Below are 20724 nucleotides of genomic sequence, written 5' to 3'. Positions count from 1 at the left end.
AAGACTTAATTTGTGCTGTAAACTAGGGAAGAAACTGTATTTTCTGGGAAGAAGTTGGAGAGTAGGGAAGAAGGTCTGAGAAGGGATTGCTGACTGGGACAGCCCTAGAAGCTTGAAGAAGGTGGGGGGGGGGAGAGAGAGACAGACAAACAGACACTGAGACTACAGGAAACACTCCATACTGAGAGACCCTTGGTCACACACTTGTGCACTGCAGTGTGGAACAATGCTGGAACAAAGAGAAGATTGCTTTAGCATAGGGAGATAGGAATGGATTAGGAGATTTTGTGTGTCACAGGCAGACAGTGATTTTCTTCTCATTTTTTTGTCCAGGGGGGTAATAAGACAACTATCTATCATAGTAGCAAGACTGGCCCAAGACATTGTCCCTAGGTCAGGTAATTGGGCACATTGTGTACTAAATTATGAATAAATTTATGTCTCCTCGATGCCATTGAGCTTTGAAACCATTCTCTATTCTGAGAAGACTATGAGCCACCCTGTGAGTCAATTTCTGTCATTATCATAATAATATCAGTAGCAGAATCAAATAATATGTAGTTGGCTTTCTAAAATTAATATAAAATTGCTTCATAGCCTAGCTGATAGATACCTAATAACTTAGATTATCCTCCGATGAGGACAAATGGATAAGTTTTTAATCTTGCCGATTTTGAATAGGGTAAAATTAGTTTTTTTGAGAAGTGAAGATTATTTAATACTTGTAGAAAAAGTTGAGGAATTTTCAAAAAAGTTTGCTAACTACACAAAGGCTTCCCTAAGAGAAAAACTCCCTTGAAATGTCTGCTGTCACGTGTTTTGAGTGTTCTTTGCTGTCTGGGGTTGCTGCTTTTTGCTCGTGTTCCTCATAAAGACAGTTTATTGTGGGTTTGTGATTTTTGTCTATCCTTGTCTTTGTTCTTTTTGGTGTGTGTGAATTAAAGGGGAGACATTTATTCTGATTAAGAAAGTAATACATGGTCATTGTTAAGGATTTGGAAAATATAGAAATATAGAAGAAAGATGAAAATAAAACCTAGTTCTATAGCTAAAAGATAACTACAGTTGGGTCCCTGGGTGGCTCAGTGGGTTAAGCCACTGCCTTCGGCTCAGGTCATGATCTCAGGGTCCTGGGATCGAGTCCCGCATCGGGCTCTCTGCTCGGCAGGGGTCCTGCTTCCTCCTCCCTCTCTGCCTGCCTCTCTGCCTACTTGTGATCTCTCTCTGTCAAGTAAATAAATAAAATCTTTAAAAAAAAAAAAAAGATAACTACAGTTAACATTTTCTTTCCAATATTTTCCTTTTCTTTAAATTATATTTAATTATACAAATAATGCATCTTTCTTGAAAAAACAGAACCATTGCCTTCTCCCTACACCCAGCTCCAATTCTAGTGTCACCCCCAGAGGTAATTACTGTTATTGAGGTGATGTGTATGCTCTCAGACCTTTTTTTTTCTCTCTACATACGTTTATGGAAAATAAATAGTACATTAACCCCATTATATGTTTTATGACAAAGAGTGTCAAACCATGGGTCTACACTTTATTTTTGTTCATTGATGTATCGTGGAGATATTATTATGTTCAAACATACGATCTAGCTCACCCTGTGTGTTGCATAGTATTCCATAGTATGCAAATGCCTTGTTTTAGTACTTGCCCTGTCAGTGGAAATTTGTATGGTTTTAGCCCTCCTCCCTTCCCTCTTCTGTTATTACAAACCATAGTATAATGAAAATCCTTAACATATTTTTATGCATAAGTGTGAGTATTTTTCATGGGGAGATAATTGGAGAGTAGAGCTGCTCAGTTGGATAACGTTTACATTTAGTACATAAAATACATAGATTTATTTTTTTAACTCCTGTTTATTTATTTATTTGAGAGAGCATGCGTGTGTGTGCATGAGGCATGTGAGGGGCCAAGGGAAAGGGAGAGAGAGAATCTCAAGCAGGCTCCCCTCTCAGTGTGGAGCCCAATACGGGGCTTGACCCCATGACCCTGAGATCACCACCTGAACTGAAATCAGGAGTCGGACACTGAACCGACTGAGCCGCCCAGATGCCTCAGTACATTGATTTTAATACAGTGAAACCGGTAGAGCATCCAAAGGGTTTAACTATTTCATATTCCTGGCAGCTACATATGAAGGTAAATCTATGTATTTTATGTACTAAATGTAAACGTTATCCAACTGAGCAGCTCTACTCTCCAGTTATCTCCCCATGAAAAATACTCACACTTATGCATAAAAATATGTTAAGGATTTTCATTATACTATGGTTTATAATATTTTGCTAACACTTGTTATTATCAAATCTATTTTTTTCAAATTGATGTACCAAAAATGATGTGTCTTTGTTTTAATTCTTATTCACCTGATTATTAGGGAGGTTGGAGAATCTTTTTATGTATTTCTCTTAATGAGAATTCTCTATTTATATGTATCCTCATTTTATTGATTTTCTTATTAATTTGTAAGTGTTCAAAATATTCTAGGTTTTTTTTTTTAAAGATTTTATTTATTTGGCAGACAGAGAGATCACAAGCAGGCAGAGAGGCAGGCAGGCTCCCCGCTGAGCAGAGAGCCGGATGCGGGGCTCAATCCCAGGACCCTGGGATCATGACCCGAGCCGAAGGCAGAGGCTTTAACCCACTGAGCCACCCAGGCGCCCCAAAATATTCTATCTAGGTTTTAACTCTGTGATCATTGGGGAGTCTGCTTGAGATTCTCTCTCTTTGCCCCCCAATGATAAATATATATATTTTTAAAGATTTTATTTATTTATTTGACAGAGAGAGATCACAGTAGACAGAGAGGCAGGCAGAGAGAGAGAGAGGGAAGCAGGCTCCCTGCTGAGCAGAGAGCCCGATGCGGGACTCGATCCCAGGACCCTGAGATCATGACCTGAGCCGAAGGCAGCGGCTTAACCCACTGAGCCACCCAGGCACCCGATAAATAAATTTTTAAAAAAATATTCTATGGGACACCTGGGTGGCTCAGTGGGTTAAAGCCTTTGCCTTCGGTTCAAGTCATGATCCCAGGGTCTTGGGATCAAGCCCCGCATCAGGCTCTCTGCTCAGTGGGGAGCCTGCTTCTTCCTCTCCCTCTGCCTGCCTCTCTGCCTACTTGTGATCTCTGTCTGTCAAATAAATGAATAAAATCTTTAAAAAAAAAAGTTCCTTAAAAAATAAAAAAATTCTATGTTTTAATCCTTTGATACATATAAAATAATTTCTTTCAGTCTGTTATTTAGGGATCTATATAAATTTTTGTACATGACTGGGATGAAACTGCATGTGTAGTTTTTGTATTTTTTCTCTTTTCACTAAAATTATATTACATTTTCCCCTGTCATTAAAGAGTCTCCAACAACATGATTTTTAATTACTGAGTGTAATTTTATTGTGTGACTGTAACATTTTATTTTTCTTTTTTCTTCAAGTTAACATGCTTCTCTTCTTGAGCTCTAATTCAATTTTGCTGTTGAAAATGTTTGGAAAATTTTGCTGATGATTGCCTTTCTGAATATCTTTGTCTTTAATCTTTTGGTGTATTTCCCTTTCTTCAGATAAGATTATGAGAAGGAAACTCATTTGGGCAAAGAGTATTAACTTAAATTTCATTGATATATATTATAAAATCTTTTTCTGGAAACTTAATACCAGCTTATCTTTCTATCATTAGTGTGTCAGCATGTGTTTCTCACAGAACTGTCTCTCTGTCTTACTTTTTAGAACTATCTTTTAATACACTTGATTATTAAGTATATTTTAAATGTCAATTTTAGGGGCGCCTGGGTGGCTCAGTGGGTTAAAGCCTCTGCCTTCGGCTCAGGTCATGATCTTAGGGTCCTGGGATTGAGCCCCACGTTGGGCTCTCTGCTCAGCAGGGAGCCTGCTTCCCTTCCTCTCTCTCTTGCCTGCCTCTCTGCCTACTTGTGATCTCTCTCTCTCTAATAAATAAATAAAATCTTAAAAAAATGCCAATTTTATTTATTTTTATTTTATTTTATTTTTTTAAGATTTTATTTATTTATTTGTCAGAGAGAGAGCGAGTGAGAGCGAGCACAGGCAGACAGAGTGGAAGGCAGAGTCAGAGAGAGAAGCAGGCTCCCTGTGGAGCAAGGAGCCCAATGTGGGACTCGATCCCAGGACGTTGGGATCATGACCTGAGCCGAAGGCAGCTGCTTAACCAACTGAGCCACCCAGGTGTCCCAAAAATGCCAGTTTTAAAGACCAGAAATAATATCTCACTGGTAGTATAATTTGTATTTAATTGATGACCACCGTAGAAGGATACTTCTCTCTCTCTCTCTTTTTTTTTTAAAGATTTTATTTATTTATTTGACAGGCAGAAAGGCAGGCAGAGAGAGAGGAGAAGCAGGCTCCCCCCTGAGCAGAGAGCCCAATGTGGGGCTCGACCCCAGGACCCTGAGATCATGACCTGAGCCAAAGGCAGAGGCTTAACCCACTGAGCCACCCAGGTGCCCCGAATACTTCTCTTTTTTTAGGCATTTATAGTTCTTCTGATAATTATTAGTTCTTTTTTCTTTAAAACATATAATGTATTATTAGCCTCAAGGGTACAGGTATGTGAATCGCCAGGTTTACACACTTCACAGCACTCAGCATAGCACATACCCTCCCCCATGTCCATAACCCCACCACCCCTGCCCCGGCAACCCTCAGTTTGTTTTGTGACATTAAGAGTCTCTTACCAAGCCACTGTTCTTAAGTTGCTCTTGTCCCTCAGCCTCACTGCCTTTGCTCAGATCTTTGCCTACGCAACATGTTCCTGCCACAGGACCCTTGCTCAGACTTTTGACTATTGGAATGATGTGTATTGCACCTGCTTCATTACCTCTTGCCTATTTAATACCTACTCAGTCATCACTTCTTTGGGGAAATTTTTCTTTCTCACGTCTCTGATTGTAAGTCACACTTTCCTTTGTTAGCTCCTTTTTTTCTTTCTTGCACGCATTTCAGTTTGTAATCATGTAATCATTAGTGTGGTTGTGTGATAAATGCTCTTTATCTTAGTAGGGTGTAAGCTCAGTGCCTGGCCTTCAGTAAGTTTTCAGTAAATATTTCTTGATGAATCATCTCTAGTTTGTTGGACTTCGAAGGGTGATGTAGACTGAGCAACTGTCGTCTAAACTTGGTGATCTAATGTGGGCCATGTCCTGGCATCCGTGGTCATGAGATCCTACTGTGTTGTTGCATTTGAAGATGTTAATGATTTCTGGTAGTGTTCTGCTCTAGAACGTAACCTTCTAAAATGAAGGGCCGTATCTGACCTGTCTCACGTGGCTTTTAATATTATGTCCAATGGATAATACTTTTCCATAAGGAGATATAACATGGTGGAGTGATTACATCATTCCCTGAAAAGGGATGCTAGTCATTGGAAGAAATAATCATAGCTATTGAAGAACTTCTTTTCCTCATGAATTTTACAAAATGATGTGCCATCCAGGGGCATCTGGGAGGCTCAGTTGGTTAAGTGTCTGACTCTTGATTGCCGCTGAGGTCATGATATCAGGGTCATGAGATTGAGCCCCGGGTCAGACTCTATGCGCAGTGTGGAGCCTACTTGAGAGTCTCTCCCCATCTCTCCCTCTGCCCCTCCCCCTGCTTGCACTCTCTGTCTCTTTCAAGTAAATATATACATAAAATATTTATTTATTTTTTATTTTTTAAAGATTTTATTTATTTATTTGACAGATCACAAGGAGGCAGAGAGGCAGGCGGGGTGGGGGAGTGGGTTGGGAGAGCAGGTTCCCTGCTGAGCAGAGAGCCCGATGCGGGACTCGATCCCAGGACCCTGAGATCATGACCTGAGCCGAAGGCAGAGGCTTAACCCACTGAGCCACCCAGATGCCCCTACATAAAATCTTTAAAAACGTCAAATAAATTGATGTGTCCTACACACTCTACTTTATACCTCTCATAAGTGGCCACCGTCCGTATGTGGCCTGTTTTGGGAAATCTTGCTGTGGTGGTTAGGGGTGAGAAAGTCACTTCTGAGTATAAAGTGAGGCTGACCAGGATGTGGTTCTTTCATTAGATGTCATTCAGCCTTTTATGCTTTCTCCCCAGGAGTACACACCTACCATCTTTTTGGATATGTTGTGTCTGGCAAACACGGGCTGTTACTAGGTGCACTGAAGGTTTTGTTTGGCATTTCGTGCGTCGAAACACACTAGTCATGACAACGCTTGTTGTAAAGTGAAGGGCTTTGAGAGGACTTTTGCATTCTCGAGTGTTTCCAAACAGTAGTCTTAGGCAGTTCAGGAGCTGGGCAGCCATCAACCAGTTTAACTTGTGTGTCCCCTGAGGCCTCGTAGATAATTCCAGGAAAACATGTTTTGTGTGAACTCTCTCATATTCCTTCAAAAATGAATGGCTTTTCTGTGTGTCTTTCGCAAAGACCACAGGCCTTGGAAACTTGACAGAGGTAGGCATAGGTATCTGTCCAAGGTCAGGAATAATTCTTGAAAGAAGCAAGCCTTATGGTGTAAGTAACAGAACCAGAGTTCGTCAACTCTGACCCACAGGCCAAACCCATCAAATCTGCTCTGCAGATGTGTTTATTTGGCTCCTATGGTGTTTCTTTTTTAAACATTGAAATTAGTTGCCAAGTTGCGAAAACTGAAAATTTTTACTTCAGAAAGTCTGGATATAGGACTTGTCTTGAAAAATTGGAAAAATTTGGCTCGGCTCGGATCCACATTTCTGTGTTGGCGGCCGTCCGGGGAGCTGAGGGCTGTTGCCTGGTGGGTGGGACAAGGTCTCCTCAGGCCTTGCCTCACGATCGCTGGTCTCCCAAGTTCATCTGAGTCACCTTCCTGAGTCATAATCCCCAGAGAGGCTATGAGATTGAGAATAAATGGTTTAGTGAATAATTAGGAAGGAGACAGCCTTTTGCCTTCAACTCACACGATCTCTTTGGTAAACAAATGATGCCCTTTCGTCAAAAGGTGAGGTGAGGTGATCATTTTTGTAGTCTGGAAACACAAGGACAATGAAATCGGTCTCTCTGCTGTGGACCTTGTCGTACTGTGTCTGTTCCGACAGTCCTGTGAGGACTCGATCCATTCTGGTCAGAGGTCAAGGAGCATTTGAGTTTTGGGTGGAAGGAAGCTCTCTCTTGTGGCAAAGGCCAGTTCTTTTTTTTTTTTTTTAAGATTTTATTTATTTGACAGAGAGAGATCATAAGTAGGCAGAGAGAGAGAGAGAGGAGGAAACAGGCTCCCTGCTGAGCAGAGAGCCCGATGCGGGACTCGATCCCAGGATCCTGAGATCATGACCTGAGCCGAAGGCAGCGGCTTAACCCACTGAGCCACCCAGGCGCCCCAAAGGCCAGTTCTTAAACACCGTCTGTGAGAGCACGTCACTCCTTCCTGGTCAGCCTCCCGCCTCCATCAGAATTTTGAGAGTAAAGTGATAAGGACGAAGACATGAGCTGGGCAGCGTTTTCGAGACATCGGGGCGGGGGGAGGCTACAAAGAATGCTCTGTGTGTAATCTTGGTTTGCACAGCTGCACAGAAAAGGTGGTTTAAAACTCTTCTTTCTGTTTTGTCTTTTGGGGGGATTCCTGTCAGGAAGTTTACCACCGTCCCTTGGAAGTCCCAGTCACTCGGGAGCAGTTGAGCCACTATCGGAATGTGGCCGAAAATGCTCGAAGCGAACTGGCGGCAAGTTTGGTCAAATTTGAATGCGCTCAGTCCGAGGTAAGACTATGCATCTTTGTGACTTAGACATGGGCCCTTTTAGCTTCTTAGAGAGTGAAACAGAGTGTAGAAGTGATTAGAAATAGGTTGGGAGAATACAGTTTTACATCTTTTGGCAAAGGTGATACTCCTTTGGTGCGCCTACTCCACTTATAGAGAACATTCCTGAAAGGTTGTGCACTTGCTGTGGTGCAGAGTGAGGTGACATGGGCTAGATCCTGGATCCTGTCAGAGGAGCTTCCCACCCTTGAGAGACTTGGGGGCACCTGATGACTTTGGTTGAAGTTGCCTTGGTGTTGGGTCATTTTTAGCATCTCCCTGAATATGTATCTTTAACATGATTAGCTTGCAGTCTGGAGGTCTTAGAAAGGAATTCTGGATCCCTTCCTAGTGTTAGTTTGGATTGGCTGGGGGAAATTCTAGGACAATGATTGGGGTCTATCTTCCCTCTGGGCTGGATCAGGTCTATTGTGGAGTTCCTGAGAGAGTCCCTCTGGATCCACTCTGCTCACAGTCTGGTGGGCTTGAGGGGGCCTGAGCTTGCCTGTGAGGTAACTGTCCTTTCACTGGCCTACCAGGAAGATTTGGTACCTTGTGTGTGTGAAAAATTGTGTGCACGGATACTCATAGTTCCAAAGAAGTTTTCTTATAGGGCGGATCTGACATCTTAATCGGGCCAATACGTTGTACAGCATTTTGATGCCACAGAATTTATAAAAGTTAAAATGTTTCTTTTGTATAAATCCTGTAAGGATTTTCCTTTTCTTCCATGTTTTCCCAGACATCTATTATTATTTTTTTATTATTAATATTTTTAAAATTGTCCACAATAAGGATCCCGAAGGCAAGTGCAGGAACCACGGTGACGTGTCAACTAGTCTGTACCTACTTAGGAATCAGCTGCAGCTGTGAAATTACAATATCTTAGTTTGTAGGTTTCTTGTTTCGTTGTTAGCAGCAGTAAAAGCAATGCAGATTTAGGAAATGAATTGTTGGAAGTATTTTATTGCTTTTTTGTATACCACAGAAGTCTCTTGAGTGATACTAATCACCCCAAGACATTGCTCAGTTGGTTTTGAAAGGGACAGTATGTGAAGTCCACTGTTGAGTTGTAAGTTCCCATCTGGTGATACAGATACAAATGTGGAAAAAAAGAAAAGCTGGATTAAGTCATGAACGAAGAGTGAGATTTGAAATTATGGTTTTGGGTTTCTCGAAAGTACTTCACGCTTACGCCACTGAAATCCTTTTCCTCCTTTTTACGGGTTTTCCGTGTTAGCTTCGAGACCTCCGATCCAAGATGCTTTCGAAAGAAGCCTCCTGTCAAGAGCTGAAAGCTGAAATGGAGAATTACAGAGAAGATAATGCTAGAAAATCATCTCTCCTCACCTCCCTGAGAGACAGAGTTCAGGAGCTAGAAGAAGAATCAGCAGCGCTTACTGCTGCTAAAATTAGAACCGAAATCACAGCTCACACTGCAATCACGGAGAACCAGGAGTTAAAGAAGAAAGTTGCAGAACTAGATGAGAACTTACAGTAAGGGTATTTCAATATATTTCATGATAGTTAGTGTTCAAGTACTAGCTTCTGATAGCAGGATATGCCCTTGAAGGTATTGGCGTGTTGTTGTCTTATTTGGCCCTGAAACTCAATTTGGGGGGAAAAAAATCTTGAATCTCAAATATCTTCAGAGTCTTGAAAATTTTTCTCAAGCTCATCTCCAAATGGTACCAGGAATCTTAACAAACAAGGCATTGTCCTAAGCATGTTTATATCTGGTTGATAGGGGCTGCAAATGCTCATATACAGAATTTAGAAGATTTTCTGGAAGTAGAGGTTTAACTAGAGGTGGTGGAATGGCCCAGAGAGGGAGGTGTTTATTCCACAGCTAGCTGTAAAAGTATCCTGGAAGCCCAGACCACTGCGGACCACCCCGAATACTCCTCATTAGCTTTTATTACCCATTTATGCAGAAAAATCACAAAATGTGGGTTTTCCACACTTTCTTCTGGCAAAAGGTAATTCTTGAGACAAAACTGGGAACTAGTTGTTCCAAAAGTCTACTTTTAAAATTCTACGTGTAATAACTTAAATAACTTTGATAATAAGATGCTTTCTATTTCTTTTACTTATTCTATCCTTAAAAAAAGAAAGCCCAACACCTCCAACTCATATCGTCTCTCCCCCCCCGCCAATCTTACAGCAAAACTCCTGTGACCAGTGACCCCACATTGAGGATTAAATGGTCTGTCTTTACCTCACTTGACTTACCAGTGTATTAGGCACAGTTGGTCTCTCTCCTTGAACCACCTTCTTTTTCTGGCTACCAGACACTCGCCATGCCTGCTTTGTATCCTTCCATGCTGGCTGCCCTGCCATGGTCTCTTCTGTTTTCCCCATCTCATCTCATTGACTTGCAAAGACTGGAGTGCCCAGGCACGCAGTCCTTGCCTCTCTTCTGGTTTCTGTCTAAATTCAGTTTCTCGGTGATCTCATGACTTTAAGGATGATCTAAATGCTAGTGAGGCCCGCATTTCTGTGTCTAGCCTGGATCTTTTCTCGGACCTCAAGAGAGACCCACATATTTTGACTACCTACTGGACATCGTCACATGGATGTCCAATGGGTATCTCACACTTAACATGACCAGACGGAGCTCGTGCTGTTCCCACAGAATGCTCCTGCTGCTTTCCTCATCTCCAGTGATAAGTCCATTCCTCTAGTTCATCAGGTCAACAATCATGGTCACCATCCTTGGTCCTCTTGCTCTTTCATGCTTTGTGTGTGACCTTCAACAAGTCCTCTTATCTCTACCTGCAAAATCAGTCTGCATTTTGACAGCTTCCCATTGTTGCCTTCATTGCCACTAACCTGGTTCAAGGGGCTACCATCTCTCTCTGGGACTTTTGCAATAGCCTCCGAAGTGATTTTCCTGCTGCTGCCTGTGCCCCTCGCAGCCGGAGTAATCCTGTAAAAACACAAATTAGATCTCATTGGTCCTCTGCCTAGAGGCCTGCAGTGCCTTCTCTTCTCTCTCAGGGTAAAGACAAAGGATATTCTGTTAGCTAGAGGGCTCATCGGACGTGGTTTTGTTTCCATTCTCCCTTATTCTTTCCATTTGGCTCCTTAGCTGTCCTTCGAACATAACAAGTGTGTTCCTACCTCAGGACTTTTGCACTTGCTAATCCCATGGCCTGGAAAGCTCTTCCCCCAGATATTGCATGGCTTCCCCTCTGCTCCCTTTAGGTCTTCACTCAGAAGTCGCTTTCCCAGGTCTTCCGTGAGTGACGACATCTAAAATTTTACTCTGCTTCCCCCATATATTTCTTCCTCCCCTTCCTGCTTAATTTTTTTGTCTCCGGCTTTATCTTTATAACCGTATACATCTCACATACATTGATTGATTACTGTCCATCTTCCTGACTAGAACGTAAGCTCTGTGAGGGCGAGGATGTTCATCTGTTCTGTTCACTACTGTATCTTTAGTACCTTTAACTGGGCTTGGTGCATAGTGAGTATCCAGTAAATATTTATTAAATGTTTCATAAATAATAATAATAATAATGTCATAATTATAACATGTTATAATTATACATAATTTAATTATAATAATATAGTAATATTAATAAATAATATCTCAAAATTTTAAATATATATTATATTTTATTATAACATATAAATAAAATAAATATTAAATATTTATTAAATAAATGAATAATACAAATGATATGTACTGATTGTAAGAAAATTTTTTTAAGATATAGAAAATTACCAAAAAATATTAAAATTACTCAAGACCTTATGATTCCTGAGAACTATACTTCAGATTCTGGTGAACAGGTTTTTGGGTAGTTGACATCATATAATGAACCACTTTTTTTTTTTTTTTTTTTACTGAATAATGTGTTACAGACATGTATTTTTAAAGATTGACAAACCATGAGAGACTGTGGACTCTGAGAAAGAAACTGAGGGTTTTGGAGGGGAGGGGGTTGGGGGAATGGGTGAGCCTGGTGGTGGGTATTATGGAGGGCACGGATTGCGTGGAGCACTGGGTGTGGTGCATAAACCATGAATCTTGGAACACTGAGAAAATAAAATTTAAAAAAAAGAGATTTTACTGATTGATTGATGGATCTTGAGCAGGGGAAGGGTCAGAGGGAGAGAGAGGGAGAGAGAATCTCAAGTAGGCTCTGGGCTGAGCGTACAGTCCGATGTGAGGCTCGGTCCCACGACCCTGAGATCATGACCTGAGCCAAAATCAAGAGTTGGGCCCTTAACCACCTGCGCAACCCAGGTGCCCCTATGTCGTAGATATTCTAAAAACCCACTCGTCGCATCATCCTTATTAGCTCACGTTACTCATTGCCTGAAATATCATAATTTACTTACCGGTTCTTTCTGTTATTTCTTGCAGACACTCAGGTAGGTTTCATTCAAAGAATCATTATAAACCAAGTATATTCATGTGTACTCCTATTTTCACATTTATGTGATCGTGTCCTTAGGGTAGATTCTTAGAACTTTGTTGGGTCCAAGTGAAATGGACCCAACTTGGGGACGGAGAAGCAAGACTGAAGTCTTGGACCGACTGAGTGGAATCATGCACATAAATCAGTCCACCACATCATAGCATTAACTGTGCTTTTCATGAGCCAGAGAGACTGAGCACATTTTACCTTTCATATACTGAAAATAAGAACTCAGAGATATATTGATGTTGGTTTTTTATTGTGATACATTTTTCTAAACAGAAATATGATGTGCTTTTGAGTGTAGCAATTACATGCTTTGGTAATCTTTGAATAGAGTGAAAGAATTTGCGGTAAACACTGAACATGGTAAAAAGGGAAAGCAATAATCATGTTTCTTATCTAGAGTACTGAAAAAGTGATACCAAATTACTGAAATGATTCTAATTTGCCTTTAAAGTATGTCTATTTTTTGATGATCTCTTAGTCGGTAACATTTAAAGCATTAGAAATAGACTGTGCTATTTCAGCAAACCTATCTCTGAGATTTGAAATATTCATAGCAGAGCATAATAAACTGATTTTCCTTGACTGGCCCATTTCAATACTCTTAAAACACTCTGGATGTATGAAAACTGGTAATAGTCTTTGCTGGTGATTGAACATTTCTCTCTTTGAACATCCCCTGCTGCTGATATATTTTTTATTATAGTTATGCTTGGCCGTGACCCGGGGTATGCCCTAAGTAACGATTATAGATCACTGCATAACGTCTGAAAATAAAGCAAGGGATGATACACTAGAAGAAACATAGCAGCACTGTCCTACTTCCTCGTGAGGACCCAGCAGAGACCCATTACTACATACATCCATTGTGATCTAGAGATTCCCTGCCCCTTCTGCAGATCATAAATGGTCCAGGACAAGAGGCAGAGGGTCTGTCTCCTTTGCTGTTACAAGATCTAAGATGCCATGAAGATTTTTGTACATTTCTGCCAAGTGTAGATGCCTGGCTTTGACAGGCAGCCTTTACATGGCTCCCAGGGCAATGATGTGTTCTGTGTCCAGGAAACTGTGTTGTGATGAAAGTGGTGATTGGATCAGATAGCTTAAGTTCTGAACTTTATTTGATGAATGATCTCTCTGTGGTGTTATAGCTTGACTTATGTGTTGTTTGCCCTGTAGAAAATGTTTAAAGGAAAATGAGGACAATAAGAATCAAGCCTTGAAGAACTGCAAGAAACATGAGGAATTTCTAGCTCAACTTGGTGACTTCTTAGATCCAGAGAAGAAGAATGAAAAGGCATCAGATGAAGATTTAATTCTAAAGGTGAATGCACATGAAAAAGACGACAAATGTAGCAGTCGTTCTGACATGTGCCGTGAATGGAATTGCTGTGATTGAGTTCGGGGGTGGCAGGAGAAGGGGACAGTAGCCCAAATATAGCATGGCTTGGCTGTGTGATCTGGGACTAACCTTATCACCTCTCTGAGCTCAATTCCAAAGTCCTTTCTAACATTATTTGGGATTAATAACTATCCAGAAAAGATGAATTGTTTGGTCTTAAATGTATTTAGGTTGCCAAATACAATTCATCATTCATCTTAACAATGTGTTTTAGGGAGTTTTTTGTTTTAGTTACAGACAGAAGCACACACATACACACAAAACCCACATGCAAATCAGCTGTGTCATTTTTGGGATACTTACTGAGTCTAAGGTTAAGATTAGTTCTAAAGTACTTTTGAATTTTCCACTGGAATCAAATAATAACAAGGTTGCCAGTAAGGTGGAAATTAGTTATAGTCAATAAATAATTCACTCAGCACATAGTGATTCATTAGGGCACCTGACGGTGTTGGAGCTCTCACCATATCTTTGCTCATTTCACACCTTTCTTATCCCTGCTTCCAGACAGATCTCCTTGAAGCCAATCTTTTTTATTAAAATTTAAATTTATTAAAAGGTGTAATTGACATGCAACATTATTTTAGTTTCAGGGGTGTAGCGTAATGATTTGACCTGGTATACACTGTGAAATTATCCCCATAGTAAGTCTGGTCACCATCTGTCACCATGAAGAGTTACAAAAAATTTATTATTTCTTTTCTTGAGAGGAACACTTTCAAGATGTACTTTCCTGGCAACTTACAAATGTGTCTGAGGATCGTAGTCACCATGCTGCACACCGCATCTCCATCACCTGTGCATTTCCCAGCTGGAAGTCTGTAACCCCCATCTTCCTCCCCACTGGCAGCAACCACTCTGTTCTCTATATTCATATGCTTTTTCTTTGTTTTGGCTCGTCTGTTCATTCATTATTTTATTTATTTATTTATCTATTTTATAAAAAGATTTATTTATTTATTTATTTAACACAGAGAGAAAGATCACAAGTAGGCAGAGAGAGAGAGAGAGGACGAAGCAGGCTCCCTGCCGAGCAGAGAGCCCAAAGCGGGGCTCGATCCCAGGACCCTGAGATCATGACCTGAGCCGAAGGCAGCGGCTTAACCCACTGAGCCACCCAGGTGCCCGGCTCATCTGTTTTTTTAGATTCCACATATAAATGAAAGCATAGAGTATTTGTCTTTTGACTATTTCATTTAGCATAATACTCTCAAAGTCCACCACTGTTGTCACAAATGGGAAAGATTCATTCTCTCTCTCTTTTTGTTTTTGGGGGAGGAGCAGAGGGAGAGGGAGGGAGAGAATCTTAAGCAGGTTCCATGTCCAGCATGGAGGCAAATGTGGGGCTCCATCTCATGACCCAGAGATCATGATCTGTGCCAAAATCAAGAGTCAGATGCTTAACTGACTGAGCTAACCCCCAAAGGGGGGTCAGTCTTTTATATGGCTGAGTAGTATTCAAGGTTTACACACACACACACGTATATAATTTTCCATATATATATGAATATATATCTGTATTTATATAATATATATCTTTTTTCATCTACTGATGGACCCTCAGGTTGTTTGCATAGCTTGGTTATTGTAAATAATGCTGTAGTGAACATATGGGTGTATACATATTTTCTTTGTCTTTTATTTATTCTTTTGAGAGAGAGAGGGAGCATGAGTGGGGAGAAGCAGAGGGAGTAGGACAGGTAGACACCACACTGAGCACGGAGCCTGATGCGGACTTCATCTCATGACCCTGTTCATGACCTAAGCGGCAATCAAGAGTTGGATGTTTAATGGACTGAGTCACCCAGGTGCCCCGCATATATCTTTTCTAAATAGTGTTTTTATTTTCTTGGGATAAATGCTCAGAAGTGGAATTGCTGGATCATATGGTAATTATATTTTTCATGTTTTGAGGAGCCTCTATACTGTTTTCTATGGTGGATGTACCAGGTTACATTCCCACCCACAGTGCGCAAGGATTCCTCTTTCTCCATATCCTCTCCAATAGTTACTTTGTAACTTTTTGATATTAGCCATTCTGACAGATGTAAACTGAAACCTCATGTGGTTTTGATTTGTGTTTCATGGATAATGAATGATGTTGAACATCTTTTCATGAGTCTGTTTGCCATCTGTATGTCATCTTTGGAAAGATGGCTATTCAGTCCTCTGCCCATTTTTTTTAAAAAAAGATTTCATTTATTAGAGAGAGAAGGAGAGAGCAAGTGTGTGCACACACGCGAAGCAGACGGAGAGGGAGAGGCAGACTCTCTACTGAGCAGGGAGCCTGATGCAGGCCTCAATCCCAGGACCCTGAGATCATGACCCAAGCCAAAGGCAGAAGGCAGAAGCTTAACTGACTGAGCCACCCAGGCGCTCCTGCCCACCTTTTTTAATTGAATTTTTTCCTTTTACAAGTTCTTTATTTATTTTAGGTATGATTTGTAAATATTTTATTCCCATTCAGTGTGTTGCTTTTTCATCTTTTTGATGGTTTTCTTGGCCATGGAGAAGCTTTTCAGTTTGGTAGAGTCTCACTTGTTATTTTTTAATTTAATTTTATTTTATTTTATTTTATTTTGCTTTTGTTGGCTTTGCTTTTGGAGTCAGGTCCAAAAAAAAAAAAAAAAAAATGTTGCTGATGTCAAGGTGCTAACTGCCTATATTTTCTTACAGGAATTTTATGGTTTCTGGTCTTATAGTCAAGTCTTTAATCCACATTGTGTTCATTTTTGTGTGCACTATAAGTTATAATCTAGTTTAATTCTTTTGCTTATGGCTGCCCAGTTTTCTCTGTATCGCTTATTGAAGAGATTGTCCTTTCTGTATTGTATATTGTGTCTCCTTTGTTGTAAATTAGTTGACCGTGTATATGTGTGGGTTTATTTCTGATCTCTCTGTTCCATTCTGTGGACGTATGTGTCTGTTTTTATGTTGTTACCATACTTTTTGATGACTATAGCTCTGTAATATCATTTGGAATCAAGCAACATGATCCCCCCAGATTTGTTCTTCTTTCCCAAGATTGTTTTGTTTATTGAGGCTCTTTTGTGATTCCGTCCAAACATTGTCATTGGTGTATGTCTCTGAAAAATGCCATTGGGATTTTGATAGGATTGCATCGAATCTATAGATTGCTTTGACTTATATGGACATTTTGACAATATTAACTCTCCCAATCCATGGGCACAGAATATCTTTCCATTTATTGGTGTCTTCTTCAATTTCTTTCATTAATCCATGCAGTCATTCTTAAAGCCACACCTCAGAATTTTATTAGTAATCTTCTCAGCTGTACTTCCTACAAGCTGCAAAATCATTTCAGTTAACTTCAGGAAGCATTCCACTTCACTGACAGGCTTTTATAGCTCAGGCCTGATAGTCCCAAGGGTTCTAGATGCTTCTCCTCCATCTCCCTGTTGCGCACGTGGACCAGCAGCCTGTCTGTCCAAGTCCACGGGGCAGTGTAGTTTGGGAGATTGTTTTTAAAGCCAAATGATGGAGCAAAGAAAAGAGAATGGAGAACCTTCTTCTTTCATGACACCCTTCCCCTCATCAGAGATGAGCTCCAGGTGCTAATCTGGAAGTTGATACTATATTAATTACGCCTTATTGTCTTCTGTATTTTGAATGCTTTGACATCTGGGGTCTTTTTGACCCAGGAGAGACTGACTCAGAGGGTTCGCCAATTTCTCCCAAATGACCCTCTGGGGAGTATGGCTTTCACATGCAAACCAGTCACTCCCACACCCCAGCCATTTTTTTTTCTGTCAGGCTCTGGGCTACTGTCCACCTTCCTGGATCACCACGGGGCTAGGTACCACACAGCCCTTACACACCTCAGATTAACTAGCCAGTCCCGAGCCTGCTTACCCCGTCTTGCTCACCTCATCCTGTGGAAACCATGACAAAGAATCTTACCTCTCTTTTCCTTTGCTCTCCTCATCTCCTGACTGACCTGGTGCTTCCCTCCATGGCCTCATGCGGCACAGCGTGTCCCTTCTTCTTCACAACTGTGAGTAACAAATTGTTTTGCAGCAGCAGCTCTCTCCAGATCTGTTCAGTTCCCCATACCTGAATAACAAAAAACCCTATATTTTAAAACAGATACTAGGATTCTAGGGCTTTAGCATTTCAGATTAAAAAAAAAATCACTGGTCCAGAGGAGAAAGGCACTCACTAGGTGGTCCTCTGGGAAGTGGAACAAAACCACTCCTTCAATTTCAAAACCACTTCCTCCCTTTCACAGCTCTCCCAACCACATGTGCACCCCCCGCTGCCCCAAGAAACCAAGGAGGTGTTCCTCAGGACTTACCGGACATTCATCCGTTTCACAGATATTTAGTGAGTGACTACTATATGCTAGACATGGTTCTGGGAGCTGGTGGTGCCGAAGTGAATGAGATAAGACTGAATCTGCTCTTCTAGAAATTTTGTTATTGTGAGATAAAGATAATGAGGAAATAAACAAATATCCAATATTATCTCACGTAGTAAAGGGGAAGAAACACCAATGAAGATGTGGAGATAGAGAGTGAGGCAGGTTAGAGGTGTGGCAAGCTAGTTTACGTGGACTGGCCAAGGAGTGCTCCTTGGAGGTAGGAACTTTTTACTTTTTTAAAGTTATTTTTCAAGATTCTAGTTCAATTAATTTACATATAATATATTAGTTTCAGAGGTAGATTTCAGTGATTCATCAATTTTAATCTAACACCCAGGGCTTATTACATCATGTGCCCTCCTTAATGTCCATCCCCCAGTTACACCAACCCCCCCGCCCTCCCTCCAGCAACCCTGCTTGTTTCCTCTGATTAAGCGTCTCCTGTGGTTTGTCTCCCTCTCTGATTTTGTCTTGTTTTATTTTTCCCCTCCCTCCCCTACGATCCTCTGGTTTGTTTCTTAAATTCCACATATGAGTGACATTGTATGATACTTACTTTTCTCTGATTGGCTTATTTCCCTTAGCATAATACCCTCCAGTTCCATCCTTGTTGTTGCAAATGGCGAGATTCCATTTTTTGAAGGCTGCATAGTATTCCATTGTGTGTGCGCACACACACACACACACACACACCCCTTCTTCATCCATTCATCTGTTGATGGACATCTGGGCTCTTTCCATAGTTTGCCTATTGTGGACCTCGCTGCTATAAACATTGGAGTATGGGTGACCCTTCAGATTGCTACATTTATATCTTTGGGGGTAGATCCCCAGTTGTGTAATGGCTGGGTCGTAGGGCAGCTCTATTTTCAACTCGCTGAGGGATCTCCACATTCTTTTTCAGAGTGGCTGTGCCAGCTTACATTCTGAGGTGGGGCCTTTTGAAAGATATTGGGGACTGAACATACGCATATGCAGCAAAGCATTCAGGAGGGTGAACGACCCTGAGTTGGGATCTGGATGCCATGTTGGCCAGGTCCTGAGGCTGAAAGATATGCCCCTTCCCCAGAGCGTCATAACGCGGATACTGACTCTGTAATACGGGGTCTCAGCTCTTCCTGTAGGCGTCCTCGTGGCCTTCCAGCCTGAGCTGTCTGCAGGGCTGGTTCCCCAGGCCAAGGAGCCTGTCTGATTTCATTTTCCCTCCTTGTAAATCTTATAAATCTTATTCATGCTTTCTGCTGACAGCCTAAATGCACAACATAGAGAGTGAAAAGCTCCACTAATCCTAATGATAGCCACTGTTTGAGCATGTTATTCGAGATTTTTCTATACTTATATTAATTAGGAGGATTTTCTTTTTAAAAAGAAAGTCCTGTTTTCTTCTCTGTGCCCCCCTCCCCAGCACCCCACCAGGCAGCGCCTCGCATGCCACTGGCGCCAGCAGACTTGGGCAGAATAGAAGTCCCTTGCTCCCTCCCCTGCTGTAATCTCTGTGGAACATCACCTTTCCTCGATTATTTAAGCCAGGGGCTTGCTGATGCCTGCTCTGTCGGGAAGCATTTGGCAAGGCTCTCAGTAGTGCTGCCCTGAAGCTATCTTTTGATTAATTTTAATTTGATCACTGGGTCTGCGCGTACCAACAGAGTTTAGAGGCTGCTTATGAAAATGTGTTCTTTTGAGTGGATGGAGGGATAGTGCTTTCCTGGGTTTCGTGTGATCATGCAGACAGCGGGGTACGTAGATCAGAGTTGCTTACAGGAAGCCGAATGAAATTGTTAATTTTTATCAGCTAGCTGTAACTGCTTTCTCTTCAGCTTAGAGAGCTGTGCGAGGAAAACGCCTTGGTGCGAAGACAGATTGTTACTCTTGAAGAGACTGTGAATGTCCATGAGATGGAAGCAAAAGCTAGCAGAGAAACCATCATGAGGCTGGTTTCTGAAGTAAACAGAGAGCAGAAAAAAGCTGCCTCCTGCATCGAGGAAAGAGACAAGCTGAACCAGGTACAGTATGTGAAGTGTGTGTGTGCATCTGCGATCATGTTTATGAAGCGGAAATTGACAGCCAGATGTTGGTGAGCACACCGGCACGACCGACCCCAGCTCCCAAGGCTGCTGTCAGCAGGAGGGCTGGGGGCAGCGTGGGACTTGGTGACCTGAACAGGCCATTGGATACATAGCTTTTTCCTAATTAGGAAACAGATACACACACACACACACACACACACACACACCCATATTTAAAGGTAGAGTCTGTAGAGAACGATGTTTTCTTTTAGTTAGCCTCTAAGGATTTTGAAAACTCAAACGTTAACCTTTTTTGAACAGATAAGTAATGCATCCACCAGATACAAAATTTCCAAATAGATATAAAGGTATATGGTTAAAAAAAAAAAAAAGGTATAAGGTGAACATCTTCCCCACCCCCACCCCTCCTGCCAGCCACGCAGTTGTTGTCCTCAGAGGCAACCTCTGTTAAGAGTTATTTTTTTTTTATACCTTTCTAGAAATGTTCTATGATGTGTATGCTTACTCTTTTTAAAATTTAATATTAATACAAATGGCAACATGCTCTGCATTATATTTTTCCTTTCATTTAAAGACAAAATGTTAATATACCATACACTGTTATAAGCAAGGCTGCTATGAATAATCTGGTTTGTCACACTTGAGAATGTATCAGAAAGACAAATCCCTAGAATGTATATACTTGCAGGGTCAAAGG

At 41.3% G+C, this 20724-nt stretch overlaps 1 protein-coding gene across 3 annotated transcripts in view; it reads left to right on the top strand.

The window, feature by feature from the left end:
- The window catches only part of CCDC170 (coiled-coil domain containing 170), a 94647-nt gene that overhangs the window by 29890 nt on the left and 44033 nt on the right, over positions 1-20724 (top strand). For all 3 annotated transcript variants that reach the window (XM_059176763.1, XM_059176762.1, XM_059176764.1), the window contains exons 3-6: positions 7611-7739; positions 9019-9275; positions 13397-13541; positions 19818-20003. In XM_059176763.1, the coding sequence (XP_059032746.1) occupies positions 7611-7739; positions 9019-9275; positions 13397-13541; positions 19818-20003 (717 nt within the window). The remainder of the gene's footprint in view (positions 1-7610; positions 7740-9018; positions 9276-13396; positions 13542-19817; positions 20004-20724) is intronic.

The sequence above is a fragment of the Mustela lutreola genome, chromosome 6, assembly GCF_030435805.1.
Source record: "Mustela lutreola isolate mMusLut2 chromosome 6, mMusLut2.pri, whole genome shotgun sequence".
In the NCBI taxonomy this organism is placed as follows: Eukaryota; Metazoa; Chordata; class Mammalia; order Carnivora; family Mustelidae; genus Mustela; species Mustela lutreola.
The sequence above is the reverse complement of the archived record's forward strand: the minus strand, read 5'-3'. Positions and strand labels throughout refer to the sequence as shown.